Here is a 20,176-nt window from a genome sequence, read left to right on the forward strand (position 1 = left end):
CTCATTGCCTTCATATGGGTTGGGGAAAAAAATACTATGGAAGTCAATGGGGCCCATAAACTGTTGTGTTCAGCATAGTATTAAGCATAGGTTTGGTCATTGTTTAGAAGTTCACAAATGGTAGAAATTAATAGAACAATATTTTATGAATCAGCATTTCAGTTTTCCTTACTGCCAACACTTGATCAAAAATAGTATTTGACACGTGCTTTTTGATATCAATTATCATAGGCTGTATAAAAAATCAGTGTTTACCAGTTTAAACAGCTCTTAACCTATGGATGTCGAAGATCAACTTGAAATGTCCGTCCCTTCTTCACTTGATAGATTTGCTCAGAAAATACTGTATTTAATCTAAAATAGTTAAATACTTTAACTGAGCACTAAGAGTGGATTCCAGAGAGTGTTGCTTATGTTTACTAACGTCTTTTGGTCAGTGTCATTTACAATTGCAGCACAAAATGAATGTACCAAATCACCTAGAATGTAGGCCTATTCAATTTCAAATTATCAAGAGATCAAAGACCAAAACACACACGCACGCACACACACACATTGATATACTGTATATAAGCTAGAAAATAAAAGGTTATTCGGGCACATCTTCTTTACTCTGGGATATTGTGGAAGAACATTTAAGCAAGACCTGGCAACCCTCGAGTTAACGCAAGCTCTGGCAACCCTCGAGTTAACGCAAGCTCTGTTGTTCTTCCTTGTTGAATTCTTGTAATGCTTTCGATTCACCATGAGCTTCAACTTTCGTTTTGTCTTGACAGTTGATAGTGGGAGTGTTAAGCACGGTTTGTTCTACTGGTTATTCTGGATTTTTTTTTTTACTTGATGTACTTTATAAAGTTTCTGAAGACTTTGTTCTGTGGTGTGTTAAGATCTGTGCGTATTTTGGCTACTTTGTTTAGCCGTGTTATTAGTAGTCACCTGCGTTTTCGAAATATTCGCCAAATTAACATGGAGTCAGATGATGAGTGCGAGTTGGACTCTACATGGGAGGAAGAATGCGAAAATAAAACACCCAGAAAGAAGGTAAGTTTGGGCACAACGCTTTATTGTTTCCCCCTATCGTGACTGTGCAACGTTTATTCACTGAATCTTGCTTAGGAACGTTGTTTTATATACCATTTAGCTTATTCTTCCCACTTTCTGTTTCTAGTATGAAAAGATTTTTTACAAACAACTGTCTCATTTGGTATTTCTGTGTTTAAAGAACTACAAAATGAGGAGCAGGAACATGAGTGCTGCAAAGGACATGCAACGCTTTCGGCATAGTTGCCGGGTAAGTTTCATTATCTTGATATAAGGAAGAGTGGGGTAAGATGTGTCACTTTTTGGTGCTCACTGTCACTGCAGAGCCATATGATGTCCAGCTTCACGTCTCTAGACGTCTAATGGGTGGAGGGATAGAGTAATGGGTCGGGTTAGGGTGTGGTTGGATATTCTTTCAGAGAGGAATTTGGACTTCACACTCCACCCATAGCTCTGCATTTTTAATGCAGCTCTTCTGCTTCTTGACAAGGAGGGAGGATCTAGAGCAGGGATGGGCAACTTCGGTCCTGGAGGGCCACTGTCCTACAGAGTTTAGCTTCAACCCTAATCAAACACACCTGAACAAGCTAATCAAGGTCCTCAGGATTACTAGAAAATTACAGGCAGGTGATTTTTTCAGGGTTGGAGCTAAACTCTGTAGGACAGTGGCCCTCCAGGACCGAAGTTGCCCATCCCTGATCTAGAGGTACAACTAATGTGTCTTATTACTAAATTAGATGAAAGCATCTAATTCATACATCCATAAAATGTGACTTTAAAAAAAATAAAGCTTCTATTGTCATAACAAAAAGTGTGCATATTTTCCTACATTAATGAGGTAACACAGTTTACCCACTAACACGTCTCATCCCACTCTCCTTTATGTCAAATGAGCATGTCTACTCGCATTCCTCCATTGAAACATGTAGATAAACAACAGGTGAAAATCTTAATCATACAAAAGGAAAATCTGTCTGACTTGATTGTGTTTGACTCTAGAACTTAGACGATGATGATGATGATAATGATGATGATGATGATAATGATGATGAAGACGAACCAGGTGAAGTAAGTAATGCATCCTTTTCAACTATTACACTCAGAATCTTCCACTTCTTGCATGTCAGTGTTGGCTACATTATTTCATTACTGTCATCATGTCTTATGTCCACCTCATTATGCGCCCCACAAGTTAATAAAAAATAAATAAACCACATATGAATGAAACGTCTCAGATTGCGCTATCCAACCAATCAGTTAGTGCTTTAATTGTGAATATTAACCCTTCACACGTATCACACGTGTGTTTAAAACATTCAGTGTGTGAAGTGATGAACTGATAAATTCAAATCTGCTTTCGTTCTTTGACTGGCGGCACTGAGCCAGAGTTTTGACAAATGTCCAGAACTGATAAACTCACGCTGTGTGATTAAAAACTCCAGCGATTATAAAGGGAACATTCTTAGACCGCTTTCTGTATATTTAATCTAAATAACAGATTATTTTCATTAGGGCTTAACGATTACTTGCATTTGCGATAATATCGCAATATGACAACGCAATTTTTTAACCGCAAAGGCTGCGATTAGGCTAAACTCTGGTCACGTGACACGCAAGCGTAATAAAGCAGTCTGCAGAGGAAGTCTGCATAATTTATGTGATATTGTGTTATATCAACCCTGTTGATAGTCTCCCCTATTTATAGCCCTTGTGTTTCTCTTGTGCTTTGTTTGGTGTGTACGTGTTCTCTATGCATCCTGTGTTTTCTGGTTGTTTGCATTTTCACGAAACTCGAAAACATCTCCGGCATTCTTTGGACGCAACGTTACACAAACATATTTTAAAAACGTGTTTTACTTGCGTCTAACACATTGTGTAGTTAATTATAAAGTTTACACTGGAGGTATTTATGTGTTGTAAATCTGACATTCTCTGACTCTGTCACGTTGTATTACAAACATGTCGGCTCTCATAGTCTGCTATAAGTTAATCAACTAACATGGTCATTATAAAAGTATTTAAATAGCAAAATAGTTGAAATAAAAACGGTAGTGTCAAGTGACAAGCTTGATGTGTCGCCACGGAAATAGGAATATGAAACTATATATCTACTTTCAAAGCAGGAATATCTTAATAAAAGCAAAAGTCTTATAAAACCCAAAAAAAAAAAAAACGTTCTAATTTCTAAAAAAGTTTACATTATTAATTTTAGCAAAGCCCTGAACTAACTAAAATTGAACTAATTAAATGATTTGCAGCACAAACATAATGTTTGTTACATAGCATAGTTAAAGAAAATAGACAAATAAAACCTTGAAAGCTTTGGTGCGTATATATGAGTGATAAAATTGGTCTTTAATTTTCAGTCGGCCCTTTTGAAGGTACGCACAAGCTGATGTGGCCCTGGCAGAAATTGACTTTGACACCCCTAGTTTAGAGTATTCATAGCCCGCAAAGTAGTCTTGATTTGGAGCAGATGCATAAGAATGGGTTTATTATCTGTTTTTTAATTGTTGTTGTTGTTGTTGTTGTTGTCAAGGGCCGCTTCTATAACCTGGATTTTTACCATGGTAAAATAAAATCTTCACCTGATGGTATGGCATTGTGCTCGTTCTATATTTAAATGACACATTTTATTGTTATTTGTCTAATACAAGTGTCATTCAATAAAGGCAAATGCTTTAACATATTACCTTTGTTTGCGCAGATGTTCACATTGATGAATTTCACCAAAAGTGGAAGGGTCAATATCACTGGCTGGAAGACTGTCACTCCTACATTCAATGGTTAGATACTGTAACACTTCATTATTGCATGTTTTAACTATTATGTATCCTTAAAATGTTTTAGATTTGAATGACCATCATTCAACTAACCATTTCACAGGTTGTTTCCAATACAAGAGCGAGGGGTTAACTGGGATGCACATGTGCTCACAAAAAAGGAAATAAAGGTCAGTTTAAAACATGTCATTAGATTTTAGATTACATTAGGTGTTTCAACTATATTTACCAACTATTTGGCTGACAGGATTTGTCAGATTTTGGAGGAAACATCAATCTCAGTTCAGAAGCTGAATAATATAGGATGTTTAAATTCATCTGATCGTTTGATTTCCAGGTTTTCCGCAAAGATGAAGAAGCAAAGAGGAAATTGGTGGAATCATATAAGCTCATGTTGGATTTTTATGGTATGCACTTGGTCGATGAAACAACAGGAGAGGTGGACCGTGCTCTTAACTGGAATGATCGCTTTAGGAACCTAAACAGGTTCTTACTTCCTTTTTGTCACTTTCCTTTTTGTTGAATTTCATTGATGTTGTTTCAATACTTCTAGGCATTTCCAGTGGTGAGAGATTTTTTTCTTTGATTTTGCAGATATTCACACAATAACCTGCGCATCACACGCATACTGAAGTGTTTGGGGACTCTAGGATTGCAGCACTACCAGGCCCCACTGGTCAAGTTCTTCCTCCATGAAACTCTTGAGAACGAACAACTTCAGCGTGTGAAACAAAGTGTTCTTGATTACTTTATTTTTGCTGTATTGGACAAATCAGAGAGACGAGAGCTGCTTAGATTTGCCTTTAAGCATTTTAAGCCCCGAGAACAGTTTGTCTGGGGCCCCAAGAAGTTTCTGTCAGGTGAAGTAGATAGCAAAAATGAAGAGAATAAAGACAATAACACAGCAGAACATAAGGAGCAAAAGGAAACCGATGAGATAACAAATGTGAACGAAATAAATGACAATAATCATGTCAGAAGTATTGAAAATGAAATAAACGGGGAAAAAGATCAGCAGGCAGCAGATGTGCAGCCAGTTGAAACGGGTTCAGACAAAAATAATAAAGATGAACATCATTCAGATGATAACAGTCCAAGCAACTCAGAAGACAATGATGTAAAGAAAAATCAAGAGTTGAGTGATAGTGATGCCAAGAAGGAAGGAGAGGTACAATGTGACAAAAAGTGAGCAAGCCCTTTATGTTAGCGTCATGAGTTTCCGTGTTTGTTCCCCAAAACTGAAATACAGAAAATATATGGGAACTCCCTTTATGATAAGTTAAAGACTTCTTAAAAACTATTTTGATTTAGAAGATTGATAAAAGGAGATAGCATTATAAAAGTACATTTACCTGCCTTGTAGTAAATGTAGTATGTTGTTTTTGTTGCTATATTTGTTTTTTACTTTTGTTTATTATGGATTGTACTGATAAATTAAGACAATTTTGACTTGAGCCTGACTTCTTCACAAGTAATTAATTAAAGAAACTTGTGATGATGAACCTAAGGTTGTATTATGAAAATTACCACCAGTAAATGTTAGATATGTGAGTTCTCTGATTTGACCTACTCTGATTAATTGTTTTATTGAGATTGGAAATATTGTATTTTTATGCCTTACGCTGCCTTTGAAAGTTTAATTACATGATTTAGCTGATTAATTACGTGATTCAAAAATATACTATAAAATGTAATGTGTATGCTGTGTATAAATGCAATACTATAATCTTATTCTGTTGAGGAATGTAAAAATGAAGCTGTTTTGGTTTGTTATTAGGGTTTCTACTGCTGAAGCAAATGAATGTTCCCATTGATAAAATGCTGTTTGATGCAAATACAGTGCTAAAACCACACTGAACATATTGCCAAACAGAGTCATGGATATCAAAATGAATATTAAAGCTGTTACAAAAATCAGAAATGAGAGGGTTTCATTTCTGTTACATTATCAGTGTGGAATACTGGCTTAAAACATTCTGCACACTACATATACAACAGTACACGGTCTTCATAAGTAGCCTATAAAAACTCTTACATTTGTTGCTTGTCGCTTTATGAGAATAATTCTGTCTAGAGGGATTAAAATGTAGTTAGATCTAGCAACAAAGTCACAAAATAAGCAACATACTAAAGCACACATAAATTGGAGTTTCGTAAACTATATAGCCTACTGTCATTTTAGTGGGAATTAATAACTTGAAGGGGCCTTTTTTCTGTAATTTTATTTTAATTTTTATATTTTTAAATTAAGAATAGAACAGCAAGCCTGAGTATTTTCTGTTAGCCTGTTTTATATAAAACTTTTTTTTAAGATTGTTATTAAAGATTGAATCATGCAAATAGAAATAATAAGTGTATAGGCCTGCTGTTTTATTTCGTGGTGTGCCACCGGCTGCTTTTAGATCCTAGCCTTCGTATTTACTGAACATTTATGGAAGACATGGCAACCCTCGAGTCAACTGGAATTGCTACATTCTTTGTAGAAATACTTTCGGTTCACTGTGACCTTCGACTTTAATTTTCTCTTGACAGTGGGAAGGTTGAGCAGAGCACTTTATAGAGTCTTGGTTATTGTGTCTGCTGTGAGATTTGTATATACTCGGACTCTGCGTTTTCTTAGTAGCTTAGTAACCTGAGTTTGCAATACTTCAGTAGGCTATAGGCCTGTACTTGACATGGAGTCAGATGATGAGTGCGAGTTTGACTCCACATGGGAGGATGAATACCAACATAAACCACCCAGAAAGAAGGTATGTTTGGACGTCAGTGCTGTCTTGTTTTGTTTTAGGTACATGTTGTTTGTTTGAATTAAGTCCCTGAACCAGAATCGACCTTGTCTTTATTCATTTCCTAGATGTCTAGGGACGCGTTGTTGTTATTAATCCTAAAATAATGCATAACCAAGTGAACATAATTACAACTTTCCATTTGTTAATAAGATTGTTTGTTACTAAGTCGTTGTTTATCTATGATTTATGATTTTATAGCTATACGAACTATGGTATACTGGCCTAAAATAACGCACCTGACTGGATTATTTAACGTCATTCATGCTGCTACTTTTTTGTCTTTATATGCTAGGCTACTTAGGCAGCTATCTATCTATCTATCTATCTATCTATCTATCTATCTATCTATCTATCTATCTATCTATCTATATATATATATATTATTTATTTTTATTTTTTTACAAAATGCTGTCTCATTTGGGATTTGTTTTGTTAAGATCTGCAGAAGGAGTCGCAGGAACATGTGTGCTGCAAAGGACATGCAAGAGTTTCGACATAGTGTCCGGGTACGTTTAACTCTTTTCAAACAAGGAAGAGTGTAGTTTATATGTTGTGCCACTTTTTAATGAAGATATCATCTAAGCAAGGGAAAAAAAGAAAGATATTTCAGAAATCTTTCTCCTAAACTAGAAAACTCCTAAATTAGAAAAATCATATAAAGCATATCATCATAGAAATGTGATTTTCAATAAAGAAAAGCTCCTTATGGTGTCATGACAGCTTTTCCTATGTCAAATTAACATGCCAACTCACATTCCTCCTTTGATACACATATGAGGTAAAACATAGGTGAGAATCTAAATCATACAAACATGTCTAAATATTGTCAGAACTCAGTCTTACATGATAACTTTGTGTTTGTTTTTAACTCTAGAACCTTGATAATGATGGCAATGATGATGAACCAGGTCACGTAAGTAATCCATCACAGAGTTTATACTATTCAGTATTCACTCAGAATTAGCCAAGTCTGATCAAAACTGGTTTGATTTGGAGCAGATGCTTAAGAATGGGTTTAGTGTTTTTTGTTTTGTTTTTTATTGTTGTTGATATTGTTGTTGTCAAGGGCCGCTTCTATAACCTGGAGTTTTACCATGGTCAAATAAAATCTTCACCTGGTGGTATGGCATTTTGCTCGTTCTATATTTAAATGACACAATTTATTGTTATTTGTCTAATACAAGTGTCATTCAAACAAGGCAAATGCTTTAACATATTACCTTTATTTGTGCAGATGTTCACATTGATGAATTTCACCAAAAGTGGAAGGGTCAATATCACTTGCTGGAAGACTGTCACTCCTACATTCAATGGTTAGATACTGTAACACTTCATTATTGCACTCTTAAAGTGTTTTAGCACATTTGAATGACCATAATTCAGCTAACCATTTCAGAATTTTTCAGGTTGTTTCCCATACAAGAGCGAGGGGTTAATTCGGATGCACATGCGCTCACAAAAACGGAAATAAAGGTCAGTTTAAAACACGCAATTAGATGTTTTTCAACTCTATTTACCAACCAGCTTAAAAAATAAGGATTTGGCTGACAGGATTATAATATTTTGGAGTGCACATCAGTCTCGGTTCAGAAGCTGGATAAGGCATTTCAAAAACATATATAGATATAAAAAAACAAAAAATTTTAAATTCATCTGATGAATTGATTTCCAGGTTTTTCGTAAAGATGAAGAAGCAAAGAGGAAATTGGTGAAATCATATAAGCTCATGTTGGATTTCTATGGTATACGCTTGGTCAACGAAACAACAGGAGAGGTGAACCGTGCTCCTAACTGGATGGATCGCTTTAGGAACCTGAACAGGTTTTTACTGTCATGTTTATGCTGTTTGTTAAATTTCATGTTGTTTAAATACTTCTAGGCATTTCCAGTGGTCAGAGATTTTAATTTGATTTTGCAGATATTCACACAATAACCTGCGCATCACACGCATACTGAAGTGTTTGGGGACTCTAGGATTGCAGCACTACCAGGCCCCACTGGTCAAGTTCTTCCTCCATGAAACTCTTGAGAAGGAACAACTTCAGCGTGTGAAACAAAGTGTTCTTGATTACTTTATTTTTGCTGTATTGGACAAATCAGAGAGACGAGAGCTGCTTAGATTTGCCTTTAATCATTTTAAGCCCCGAGAACAGTTTGTCTGGGGCAGTGGCAGAATTAGGCATGGGCGACATGGGCAATCGCCCGGGGCGGCATCTTGCCAGGGGCGCACAGGGCACAGGGACAATAAAAAACCAACAGAATTGTTTTCACGTTTATTTTGCACGTCATGGCGATGATATCATGTCACCATGTGGTTCAATTAACCTTGCCCACCCAAACAGAATTTAGGCACAGATAGTGTTAATCTGTTTTTTTTTTTATTTGTGTGTTGATTAAAAAGAATCTTAGGTGGGTGTGTTGAGCAGTTTTATGAAGGGCTGTAGAATGCCCCAACCAATAACCAATCAAAATATAACACTAGAAAATTGTAGTATTTTTCTTTTATTAGCTGAAAGTAATAGTGCGGCTCGTTATACACGAGGCAGCTTCAGTCTCAAAAGCAGAGATTGACGATCACGGGGAAAAAACGGACATAAATATCTGTGTGCTTTCAAGGTGTTAATCACGGGAAGTTTAATCTATCTTCAGGAGTATATATCTTCATACTTCCTTGTAACTGTCTGCTTAAATGGATAGTTCACCATAAAAGGAAAATTGTCATAATTTACTCACCCTGGTGTTGTTCTAATGCCATATGCCCTTCTTTCTTTTTTGGACCACAAAAGGAGATTTAAAAATAAAATAAAAAAATAAATCTAGCCGTTGTCTAGCCATCTCAATTTGTGGTCCAAAATAAAAAGATGGGCATACAGCATTAGAACAACACTAGGGTGAGTAAATGATGACTTAATTTTAATTTTAGGTCAAACTATTTCTTTAAGAATCCTGTGTATATCTTTTCTTTAAGAATCCTATGTGTATATCAGTTACACTGTAAAGTTGTTTTCGTTACAGTAGCAACAGTGAGCTTCCATCACTTGGACAGTAGAAAAGTGAAAAAGGTAGCAGATTGACAAAAGGAGATTAGAAATAGCATCATAAAAATACATTTGTCTGCCTTGTAGTAAAAGTTATGTATTGACGTTTTTGTATTTGTATTTTTTATTTTTACTTTTGCTTATTATGAAGTGTACTGAGAAATTAATTTAATTTAGACTTCACTGATAAACTGACAACTTTGACTAAAGCTTGACTGCTTGACAAGAAATGAAACTTGTGATGATGATGAATCATAGGTTGCACTATGAAAAAAAAACAGTTTATAAATGCAATACTAGTGATTCTTTTTGAAGTAGCCCATGTAAAATTATACTGTTTTGGTTTATTATTAAGGTTTCTATTTCTGAAGCAAATGAATGTATTCTCACTGATAAAATGTTGCTTTTACTGATACAAATAAAATATTAAACTACAGCCTCTTATAAACCACACTGAGCATTGAAAAGCAGAATGTAAAATTCATATAAAATGTCAAATTAATATAAAAAAAAAAAATAAAGTTACATTTTTCTAACATTTTCTGTCACGTTATGTTTTCAGAGTGGAATCGGCTACTGCACACTACACAATATACGACGGTAAACTGTCTTCATGTTAAAATCCCCACATTTGTTGCATGTCGCTTTATCATAATAATTATGTTAAGTGGGATTAAAATGTAATTAGTTCTAGCTACAAATTCACCAAATAAGCAACATACTAAAGCACACATAAATTGGAGTTTTGTAAACTGTGTACAGTCATGTTTCCGTGGGAATAAATAACTGGAAGCCACCTTTTCCTGTGATTGTCACATTTCCTGTCATTATGTTTTTGCAAAAACAGACCATCAATCCTGGGGATTTTTATGTAAGAATAATTTTGTTATTATAAGATTATTCTTAAGATTATTATTAAAGTTTGGAGCTAGCAAATAGCAAAAATATGTGCCAGTTTGGTCTAGGCATACTGCTTTCATTTTGTTCAGCACGGGTTATATATTCCTGTAAAGACCTGCTTTAAATCCTAGCCTTTTTACTGAGTCTAAACATTAATGGAAGACATGGCAACCCTTTAGTCAACTCGAGTTGTCATTTTTTGCTGAACTGTACTAGAAATACTTTCTGTAATTTTCTCTTAACAGAGGGAAGGTTGAGCACTTTATTGAGTCTGGGTTTGTGTGTCTAATTTTTGTATACTCGACTAGTACTTGGAGATGTCTTAGTAGGAACCTGAGTTTGCAATATACTCCCAATAGCCTATTGACATGGAGTCAGATGATGAGTGTGAGTTGGACTCCACATGGGAGGATGAATACGAAAATAAAACATCCAAAAATAAGGTATGATTGGTATGTGAACCATGATCAATTTTGCCATTCATTCAAATGTTGTTGTTTGCATTAAAAATTGCACGTAATTAGTAGCAGCCTTCCATTTTTTACTAAAGTAGTCATTGTTTATCGATCGGTTCTATGATTTTTTTATATTTTTATATAATCACGTAGCCTTGCACCCACGATAGTCGAATAAGTTGACGTCAAAGTCACAAAGACGTGACGAATAAGGTTTTCCCCATGAGCAAGTTAACTCGTCATGGAGGTCCTCGAAGAAGGTGAGAGACCATTGCTCAGGCCACAACAATTTATGACACGACATGTGCTTTGTATTTTGCTTTCATGGAATCTGTTGATATGTTTCCGTACCTTTAAGTACAAAAAATAAAATAAAAAAATAAAAAATTATTTTGCTGTGGTTTATCAAAGTATGAATGGGCCTTCCATGGTTAGGTTTATCTTCAGAATCACATTCAGGGGAAGTAGCTTTCATAATGGATTTCAACTTTGTTCTGGTCAAACCCCTGAGTTAACTTCTTTACTTTTCATTTTCGTTTTCATATAAGAGGACTGGTAAATGAGAAGGAATTTGCAATCTGATAAGAGTCCGATATGATGATGACAGCTATGATTCTCTAGATCAGTGGTTCTCAACATGTTTGGCAACCCACTTTTTTTTAGGATATAGGCCTATATATATAGAGAGAGAGAGAGAGAGAGAGAGAGAGAGAGAGAGAGATTTATAGATTTATAGATTTTATTATCTTTTTTCTATGTGTGTGTTTTTTTCTGTAAATTTCTCTTCTGTAAAGAGGTGATATATATATGAATAAAGCTTTACTTGCATACTTACTTTAGTGTATTATGATTTTACTGTTAAAGCCAATAATAGTAGGCTAACTCGACTGATAAAATTGGGAGACTGGTAAACATAAATACAGAGCATGCAATAGCCTAGATACACACATTTGTGAATATAATATAATAATTATAACAAAAGAAGGACAAAAACAAGTTTGTTATTGGTTTCATCCTTCAAACACTTCTGCCATGTACTGGCCAATTATTTTTTGCTTCGTGATTGGCATTTTATTTTTATTAGGCTACTTTTTATTTATAAATTGTTAATTTTTGTCCCCATATTGTACTGACTTCCTGTAGGCTATAGGAATTATTTGGGTCTGCTTAGATATAAGGCGACTCAGATCTATTTCCAGTGTATTGAGTGTGATTTTTATGCACAAAGACCACAAAGATGAATATTTAAGTTACAACTGACAAAGCAACAAAAGAAAGAAAAGGAAAAGGATATTTAAACTGACCCAAATTTAAATAATAATTTACTCATTTTAAAAGAGCCATAATCACTGTAACGTTATGTTCAACATACTCTTCCCAACAGTAGATGGCGCACTTGTGCTAATCTTTTTTCACGAGCAGTCATTTCCGCACACATGGTAGTTGGTATGGTTACGCCAGGCTCTTTGCTTTTTCAGATAGTATGCTCGCAGAATAACAGCGGGGCTTGTTATGACAACGTGAAGGTTTTGGCTGCATGAAGTAACGTTAGCGACATTTCTTTAGATAAAGTTTCAGTCAGATGACAGAATTTGGGTTTCTTTTTATGTCTTTGAAACTACGTTACATTAATGTCTTCTTATACACACGAAGAGTTAGAACTTAGCCAGAAACATGAAGATATGTGAGTTATTCCAGTTTGTTCTTGAGAATAAAGCTCTAGTTGTCGGTTAAAAAGTCTCTCCCAGTCATTCATTCCTTGTTATGAAACTTTACGGCTTAATGGATATAATTTTTCTCATGTAGACTGGGAAAAAGAGCATTACTGCTGCAGCAGATGGAAGCGCACAATGAACAGCAGAAGACTAAGAAGAAACAGCAGTGTCTGATGTCTCAAGCAGCGAAGGAGAGGAATGCTCAGATCCTTAAGGTTATCTGTATTATAGCCTATACTGTACTATGCCTTTATATGATAATGTATTCCAAACATAAGTACAGTAAAAGATTTTTCATCTAATTACTTCATGGTATGAAGATGGAACGAGTTCTTACATTTTCATGTTCCATCATACAGTTGATATAAAGTGTATCCACTGTATGTCTTAATATGTTGCATAAAATATAAAACTCCCAATTTGTATTAATGTATAAAATGCAATAACATTAGTTTTCACTTTCAATCCTGCTTGTCTTTTGTTAAAAAAAAAAAATCTGTAAAAGAAAAGTTACATAGGCTAAGTATTATCGGTAATACTTTACAATTTGTTTTATTCGTTAACATAATGAATGAACAATACTTCTACAGCATTTATTAATCTTAGTTAATGTTATTTTCAACATTTACTAATACATTATTAAATAAAATAAAATGTTGTATTTGTTAACATTAGTTAATGCAATGTGAACTAACATGAACAATCAATAAACAGCTGGATTTGTATTAACTAACATTAACAAAGATTAATAAATAACAAATGTATTGCTCATTGTTAGTTCATGTTAATACATTAATTAATGTTAACAAATGAGACCTTATCGTAAAGTGTTACCATACTATGGATTATTATAATTATTATCGATTGATTACTTTTGTGATGTTTTGTTGTATTAGTTGGCTTGTCTTGCTCTAAAAAATGACATCCTGTAAAAAATCACTTAAAAAAAATATGGAAATTTGTATGATATTATCAGCAACAGCAAATCATGTTAGGCACTCTTAATTGTTTAGAAATACTGTGTTAAATTGCAGCACATGCATACACATTTTTTAAAGTTCCAGAATTCAGACGTGAATGACCCTCCTAACTTCTTAGCCCAGTGAAATTAAATTCTTAAATTGATTTTGGGTGTTAAAAATGTATTTGAAATTTGTTTGTATTTATGTGTGTGTTTCTGTTGCAGGATTTACAGAATGCTGAAACAAATCTTCAAACCAGACAGCTCCTTCATCCAGATATTATAAACCTTGAGGTATTTGACTAGCATACATACTTACTTTCTGTCTCATAAAATAAAATTGTTGCACAGCGTTTAAGCAGGTTATAGTAAATGTTCCATTTGAAGTACTTTTTGTCTAGATGATGCCAACAGCATCTGTGTGCCCATCTGTGCCATCATAATGAATTGAAAAGAGGCAGTTGTAAAGTAAATATAATATGTGTTTTTTTATATAGAACAAGACAGCTGCTCTAGTTTAAATGCAAATGCAAGTATGAAATGATTTAGCTACACAAGTTATAAGAATGTTGTGCAGAAGTAAATATTTATGAATTATCTGCTCTTTTAACTATGTTGCTCTTTTGTCGTCCTGTCATAGACTCGTTATTGGGCCTCAGTTGAAAGGAAACTGCCAGAATGGGAGCAGTATTTGCTTGGGAAAGGACAGCCGCCGGTGAGTGAGACTGGGAGATTGCTTAGGCAACAGAGACTGAAAACTAGGCAACGAGATGCCTCACCTGCGCAATGCAGGGGTAAACCCCCTCGACCCAAACCTAAATCAGCTGTCTGAATGATGCGTGGAGCTTGTCCAAATAAATGATCACGCGTAGCTAAGTAACAGTCGCGTGCCTGGTCTATTCTCCGCTCTATGCGTCGACCAAAAACTTTGACTTTTCGCAACTTTTTGAAGTAGCCTATTAAAAATTTTATAAGGGATACTCCACTTTTTTTGGAAATAGGCTCATTTTACAACTCCCCCAGAGTTAAACCGTTTTCGAATCCATTCAGCCGATCTCCGGGTCTGGCGGTAGGTCTAATAGGTTAGACAAACTTAGTCCCGGTCACGTTGGAAGTTACTGAGCTGGGGACTATTTTCAGGCGCTGCGTCATATCATTACGCCTGCTGGACTCATGGTACGGCAGCAAAGTTTCTTGATTATTACGCAGGAATGAGAGTACGGTTCCTAGCCATATCAGCCTAGAAAATCGCAACTTTACATTTTCCGTCGGTCTTAGTACACGATGTAACTACAGAAGAGTCAAGTTTTAAATAGGAAAAATATCGAAACTCTTTGGTCATTTTTTTTGAGAGAGATGCTAATGGTCCTGTCCGATTCAATGATCTATGCTAAGCTATGCTAAAAGTGGTACCGCCAGACCCGGAGATCGGCTGAATGGATTCGAAAACGGTAAAACTCAACTGTTTAACTCTGGGGGAGTTGTAAAATGAGCCTATTTCCAAAAAAAGTGGAGTATCCCTTTAAGATATTGCAATGTCTTGCAATATGCATATCACGGTATGTACATTTTCGGTATGAAGATGTATCCAATCTTCAGTGTCACATGATGATCCTTCAGAAATTATTCTAATATGCTGATTTGCTGCTCAGAAAACATTTCTTATTATTATCAATGTTTAAAACAGTTGTTTACCTTTTTTTTCAGTATTCTTTGATGAACAGAAAGTTAAAAAGAACAGCATTTATTTGAAATAGAAAGCTTTTGTACTTTTGTAACATTACGTAACATACACTACTGTTCAAGAGTTTGGGGTCAATTTTTCTTTTTTAAATAAAAAATAATCATTTTATATTTTGTTCAGCAAGGATCTATTACATTTATCAAAAGTGGCAGTAAAAAACATTTATAATGTTACAAAAGCTTACTATTTGAGACTTCTTTAAAAAACGTAAAAAATCTTACTGATCTAATATTTTGAACAGTAGTGTGTATACACACACACACACACACACACACACATATATATATATATATATATATATATATATATATGTATGTATATATATATATATATATATATATGTATATTTATTTATTTATTTATTGTTATTATTATTATGTGTATGATTGTATGCAAATAAATGTGTTCTTTGAATGCTTTAGGTGTTATGTGTGTAACATTAGGAGCCCAAATTCAGTGTACGTCCACATGGGGGCGATACTGACTACACTTTCTGTAACAATGCCACTTTATAACAATGTAATGAATCAGTTGTAAAGATAGCAGTAATTTGTAATAAACTATGCAATTAACTCGTAAAACTATGCATCTTTTACATCTTTTACCCATTATTATAATTTTATTTATATTTTTGTGCCACACATTTTACTTTATTATTATAGTTAGATGTAAAATGAAATGGTATTATTAAAGTTTGTTTACAAGTTAAAATTAGTTTTTCATATAAAAAATGTGTTTTTAAGAAAAAAACAAATTCATCGTCCTATTTCCACACCCCCCATTTTCCTCCAAATTTACACAACGGAAGCTGTATCTAAGTTGCGTTTTAGGCATTGGTGAGGAATTTAAGTCCAGATTAAACCAAAACTCTTTCAAGCATTGCTGCGCTGTCTCAAGACTCAAATATATGTGGGGTGCTTTTGAATGTTGCCCTAAACCCCATCGCCTCCTACCTGAACCCTCAGCAACAATGAGGTCATGACTGGCATTACACAAAGCCTCTCTGAGCACTTCGACTGTCCACAAGTAATTGCTATTGTATTGTTGAAAGGTTAGACTTTAAGTTGACTAGTGGTTTAGAGAGAGAGAGAGAGAGATTTTGAGTGCCTTAACAATCACTTTTTTCCCTCGTACTCTTTCGCTGTCTAGTCTATCGTCCCTGTATGGAGGGAGAGATTGCAGACCGTGACCTAGCCTAATTGGATGATCAAACCAGTTCAGGGTGACACGGAGTGGCGGCTTGACAAACGCGATCATCTGGATGGTCAGGGTTGAAGTGGTGGTGGTTGGCAGCTGCCCTTCCTCCTCAGCTGGGACTCCTGCCCCTGAGGTCAGGGCACCAGTCGAGGCTTCCAAATTGGCAGGGGGGGGGTTCAGTTGGCTGCGGAGGGGTGGAGAATTCTGGGTGTGGGTGGAGGGCAAGACAGCAAATTATCTAAAAGGGTTTTGAAGAGCACGATCTGGAGCCCTTCCAAATGACTAGTTCTGCATTATGTATTCTAATGGGGAAAGCCCTGAGGTGGTTTGGCTACGGACACCACTGCCAACTGAGGCTGTCAGAGCTCAGGCACAGGCCAAGGCCAAATGTTGTAGATCCGGGCTTCAGACACCTGGCCATCAGCCAGATCTCCAGAACATTATCGTAAGATGGTAGAACAAAGTTGTTTATTACTAATTGTCTTGTGTGGCTACTAAAATGGTAGTTGCGGTCGTATCAGTTATCAAGAAAGCATAATTATATATTTTTTTAGTAATTCCGTTAATCTTTGATCATTAGATCTTTGAAACTGTATAAATATTTTAAATTCTCCTTAGCAAAACAAGTTGGTCTTCCATCAGAAACATACCACCCATTGCTCCCGAAGGAGCTTTTCACAACTAAGGATCTTTGTCAATGTAGTGCACTTAAACACGAATAGCTTTCGCTCGGGAGCCTGTTGGGGAATTTTCTCCATTCTTGAAACTATTATTCCAGCACTAGTGCTGGTCATAAGGGGACTCCTGTTGTGTTTTTGTTCTGGCTAACTTGTACGTCATTCTGTTTTGTATTTATTTTGAGTTTCGGTATTGTTATTTCCCCCCTTACCTCACTGGAACATTTTAATCCGAGTACTCAAAACATCCACTCCATCCCAACATTTGTTGTAGTAGTTTATGAGTGCATGTGCTTGTCTGTGTGTTATAATGCTAAATATATTTAGTTTTATATGGATTGGAGTATATTCTGATCAGAAATCCACCCGAGCTGGGCGTAAAATCACAGTCTAAAGGATCAAGTCAGTGACACATCGCTTTCTATATCAAACCCCCTGCATTCTAACTTGGTGTATTGAAGAGAGTACCAGCTTAACAGCAGGGTTTTTGGTCTGAGTTAATTAAGACCCATCCATTGGGAAACAGGGAGTGGAGATTGTCCTGAAAGGGCATCCTAGGTCAAAAGATTAACACCGGACATCCCAGATTTGCTGATCCTGCCAAACAATGAGACTGATTTCAGGTCACTCCTCTATAGAAGCAATACAGCAATTTAAACAGATGACTATTGAAGAGCTTTAGATTTCATTTAGCAGTTTCCTTTGGCTCATATCCCTAACACAATTCATCATTTGCATTCATATTTATATAACAAGGCATTGAGATTGTTGAATGTGGAACTGATTGTTTTGAGGTCAGACCTTCGTCTCTTTTAAGACAGTGTGGGTAAAGAGTTGGACGAGGGGACAGAAGGTCCCCTTCAGCTGCGTGGCCTGAAGCCCTCAAGACTGCTTCTGAATGGAGGTCATACCCGAGACTGACATTGATGTAATTCCGGCGAGGCAGAGTCCCGGCGCTCCGCTACCATGCGGCTGCCTCGACACCTTAAAGCAATAAAGCTCCTTCTCTGAGCGTGCCCTTGACGAACAGGCCGAACAGCGAAGGGGCACCGCTGCCTGCCACTCACGCCCCTGCGCTGGTAATGTCTGATCCCATTCGTTTAGGAATGGGGAATGTGAACACACAAAGCTTATTTCATTTACAATTACCCGGACGCTATTTTGTACATCCATGTGTAAGCAAGGATCTCTGAATTTATTATAAAAGAGAAATCTAGTTTAAAATGTGTGCCAAGTTCTTCGTATTTAAGAATTGATTGACAAGTTGCTGTTTTTTTTTACAAAAATGTGTGGTCTAACCAATTAAAAAGTACTTTGTTTATGTGTGAGAGTACACAACTTAATTTTATCAAGTTTTTAAAACCTTTTTTTAAGGTAAGAATATTTTTCAAAAATTATGATTCTTTTTTTTATGTTACTGCATTTTACTTAATTATCACAACTTAAAATTCAACATAAAAAAAACGAATAATGTGTTGTTTCAACTTAAAATAAATGCTACATTAATTTTTTAATTTTGGTCAATTTGGATATATCTCGTCAAAAAACAGTACATTTTGAGTTCAATCATATTTTTTTAAGTACATGCCTTTTCATTAAAAGGTTAAAAATATGTGATCATTTTTTTTCTAGTCACTTTGGGCATGCTATCTGTGTTAATTTTTTTTTTATATGGTTTTCTTGTCACATGACAACAAAATGGCTTCCGGCATGTAGTTTACACCACTTTGATTTGACTTATAAACATTTTCAAGGCTATTTCAAGGCTATATATATATATATATATATATATAGCCTTGAAAATGTTTATAAGTATATATAATATATATATATATATATATATATATATATATATATATATATATATATATATATATATATATATATATAGCCTTGAAATAGCCTTGAAAATGTTTATAAGTATATAATATATATATATATATATATATATATATATATATATATATATATATATGTGTGTGTGTGTGTGTGTGTGTGTGTGTGTGTGTGTGTCATTATTTTTTTTAGTACAAAACTGCGTCATTATTTCTAAAAAATAATCATAAAAGATTTTTCCGTTAATTTTTTATTTATATTGTTGTTGTTGTTGTTTACATTCTCTGATAATCTACACCACTGAGACATTTTTTACTTTAAGTCCACCTAAAAAATAAAAAAAAATCAGTAATTGAACTCTCCTTCATCATAGAATTTGTGTATTCAAGTCATTTTTGTATAAACTGTAACTATAATTGCTCAGTTTGTCAATACATTGCACAACTGTGAGGGAGGTAGCCTATTATTTGTGAATATGTGATTACCTTCATTTTTTACATGTCGTCTCAGTTATTCGTTGAATGAATGTTCACAGCCCGTGAAACTGGATTAAACAACATATTGTCAGGTTGACCTTCTTTATCATCATCTTCTTGGACGTAAATACGTGTACAGAACACCATGCGATCGCTTGGCTGCGTCCATCTTTTCAACACCGTTCTGCAGGAACGGATCCAAAGAGCGCGCGCCTTACGCTCATTAACTTTCCCCTTTGGCGCGCTTCAATGCGCCTCGCGAGCGCTTTGTGCCAAGAAGCAATGCTTCTCTTAACAAGTACTACAACTAGCCCGCTCTTCTCCAACTGGGAGAGAAATTGCTTTCCAAAACGATGGAAAGAGGACGGTTTAATTAGAATTTCATTTGGGCTAAACTGAGAGAAACGATGTAGTTAACATTTGGTGGACTTAATTGGGACCTTTTCTTCCTCGCCCCCTTAAAAATGCTGACGCTACCCCCGTTAATCTTCCATTTACAATCAATTGAGTTGACCAAACAAAAGTCTGGGTCTTTTTTTTTCTTCCTGTCTCAGACGAGCTTTT

The 20,176-nt window shown here is 35.3% G+C and overlaps 2 protein-coding genes across 3 annotated transcripts; both read left to right on the forward strand.

Annotated features, from left to right (window-relative positions):
• Nucleotides 1-663: 663 nt before the first annotated feature.
• Nucleotides 664-10,099, forward strand: LOC311074593 (uncharacterized protein). The gene is made up of 17 exons (XM_084101298.1): nucleotides 664-1,041; nucleotides 1,223-1,291; nucleotides 2,041-2,109; nucleotides 3,581-3,635; nucleotides 3,749-3,827; nucleotides 3,928-3,994; nucleotides 4,162-4,310; nucleotides 4,419-5,009; nucleotides 5,777-5,838; nucleotides 6,462-6,574; nucleotides 7,051-7,119; nucleotides 7,488-7,526; nucleotides 7,680-7,734; nucleotides 7,848-7,926; nucleotides 8,020-8,086; nucleotides 8,286-8,434; nucleotides 8,532-10,099. The coding sequence occupies exons 1-17, from the start codon at nucleotides 841-843 to the stop codon at nucleotides 8,908-8,910; spliced, it is 2,292 nt and encodes a 763-aa protein (XP_083957424.1). The 5' UTR covers nucleotides 664-840; the 3' UTR covers nucleotides 8,911-10,099.
• A 715-nt stretch (nucleotides 10,100-10,814) lies between these two features.
• On the forward strand, nucleotides 10,815-15,734 carry cep15 (centrosomal protein 15). 2 transcript variants are annotated; one of them, XM_084100050.1, is made up of 4 exons: nucleotides 10,815-10,994; nucleotides 12,813-12,936; nucleotides 13,908-13,976; nucleotides 14,323-15,734. In XM_084100050.1, exons 1-4 carry the CDS (start codon nucleotides 10,930-10,932, stop codon nucleotides 14,512-14,514), a joined length of 450 nt encoding a protein of 149 aa, XP_083956176.1. In that variant the 5' UTR covers nucleotides 10,815-10,929; the 3' UTR covers nucleotides 14,515-15,734. The 2 variants fall into 2 exon arrangements, with proteins under 2 accessions (XP_083956176.1, XP_083956177.1); XM_084100051.1 differs by lacking the exon at nucleotides 10,815-10,994 and adding an exon at nucleotides 12,419-12,690 and having other exon boundaries at nucleotides 14,323-15,712.
• Nucleotides 15,735-20,176: the final 4,442 nt, after the last annotated feature.

Source organism: Abramis brama (assembly GCF_963993115.1).
Source record: "Abramis brama genome assembly, chromosome: 23".
In the NCBI taxonomy this organism is placed as follows: domain Eukaryota; kingdom Metazoa; phylum Chordata; class Actinopteri; order Cypriniformes; family Leuciscidae; genus Abramis; species Abramis brama.